At 66.3% G+C, this 881-nt stretch overlaps 1 protein-coding gene across 1 annotated transcript; it reads right to left on the bottom strand.

The window, feature by feature from the left end:
- Positions 1-417: 417 nt before the first annotated feature.
- On the bottom strand, positions 418-837 carry LOC104160302 (E3 ubiquitin-protein ligase RNF182-like; the record flags this gene model as incomplete). The annotated part of the gene is made up of 1 exon (XM_009698396.1): positions 418-837. A coding segment is annotated over one exon (420 nt), but the record flags the coding sequence as incomplete, so codon positions are not given.
- Between the last annotated feature and the right edge of the window lie 44 nt (positions 838-881).

Here is an 881-nt window from a genome sequence, read left to right as displayed (position 1 = left end):
GCTGCAGCCAGCTGCCAGGGCCCCTTCAGCCGCGGCGCTAGGCGCCGAGCACTCGCGCTTCCTTAGCTGGGATTAGTCTCCCGGTCGTTGCTTTGCTCTCGGCCCAGCTCTTGCTCTTTGCTGTGGAGGAAGAGGAGGAGGATGACGGGGAGCAGGAGGACGAGGAGCTGAGGGTCCGGCCTGAATGCTTGTAGGCTGCAACGAGCTCCTGCAGCTGCTCTGGCGTGGGCTCCCACTTGGCAAAGCCCGCGCTGTTCTGCAAGGGAAGGCAACATGCGCTGAGCATCTCCCCGTGGTCCAGGCAGACCTCCACTCTGGGGGTCAGCTGTGGGTTAGGGAACACCCATACCCCAACGGACAAGGCTCCAAGGTGCCCAAAGCCTCCCCAGCATGGGCACAGGGCTCAGCCATGCAGGGTCAGGAGTGGGGGAACCCAAAGACCTCCCGGCACAGACACTGGCAGAGGCTGTAGACGATGCAGAGGAGGAGGGTGGAGGGCACGAGGCTGACCAGGACGATGCCCAGGCTGTGGTGCTCAATGAGCAGGAGGTAGATGCCGAAGGGCAGGGAGCTGAAGTAGAGGAGGCAGAGGACGCCCAGGATGAAGCGGGGGACAGCTCGCCACCCCCAGGAGCGGCACTTCTGCCCAGGGCAGGGCAGCGGGCCCGGGCTCGCAGGGTGGTCCAGCCGCACCACCTCCAGCCTGCCCAGGCCCTCCGGTGGGGCCACGTCCTCTGGCACTTCCAGGATGGTGAGGACCAGGCAGTCGGGGCTAGGTGTGGGCTCCAGCACGCTGGGACAGAGGAGGACCTCGGGGGACCAGGGGAGACCCCGCTTCTTGGCCCGCTCACGGCCTGTCAGCAGTGCCAGTGCCTCGCCAT

This window comes from Cariama cristata, unplaced genomic scaffold, assembly GCF_000690535.1.
Source record: "Cariama cristata isolate BGI_N322 unplaced genomic scaffold, ASM69053v1 scaffold34884, whole genome shotgun sequence".
In the NCBI taxonomy this organism is placed as follows: domain Eukaryota; kingdom Metazoa; phylum Chordata; class Aves; order Cariamiformes; family Cariamidae; genus Cariama; species Cariama cristata.
The sequence above is the reverse complement of the archived record's forward strand: the minus strand, read 5'-3'. Positions and strand labels throughout refer to the sequence as shown.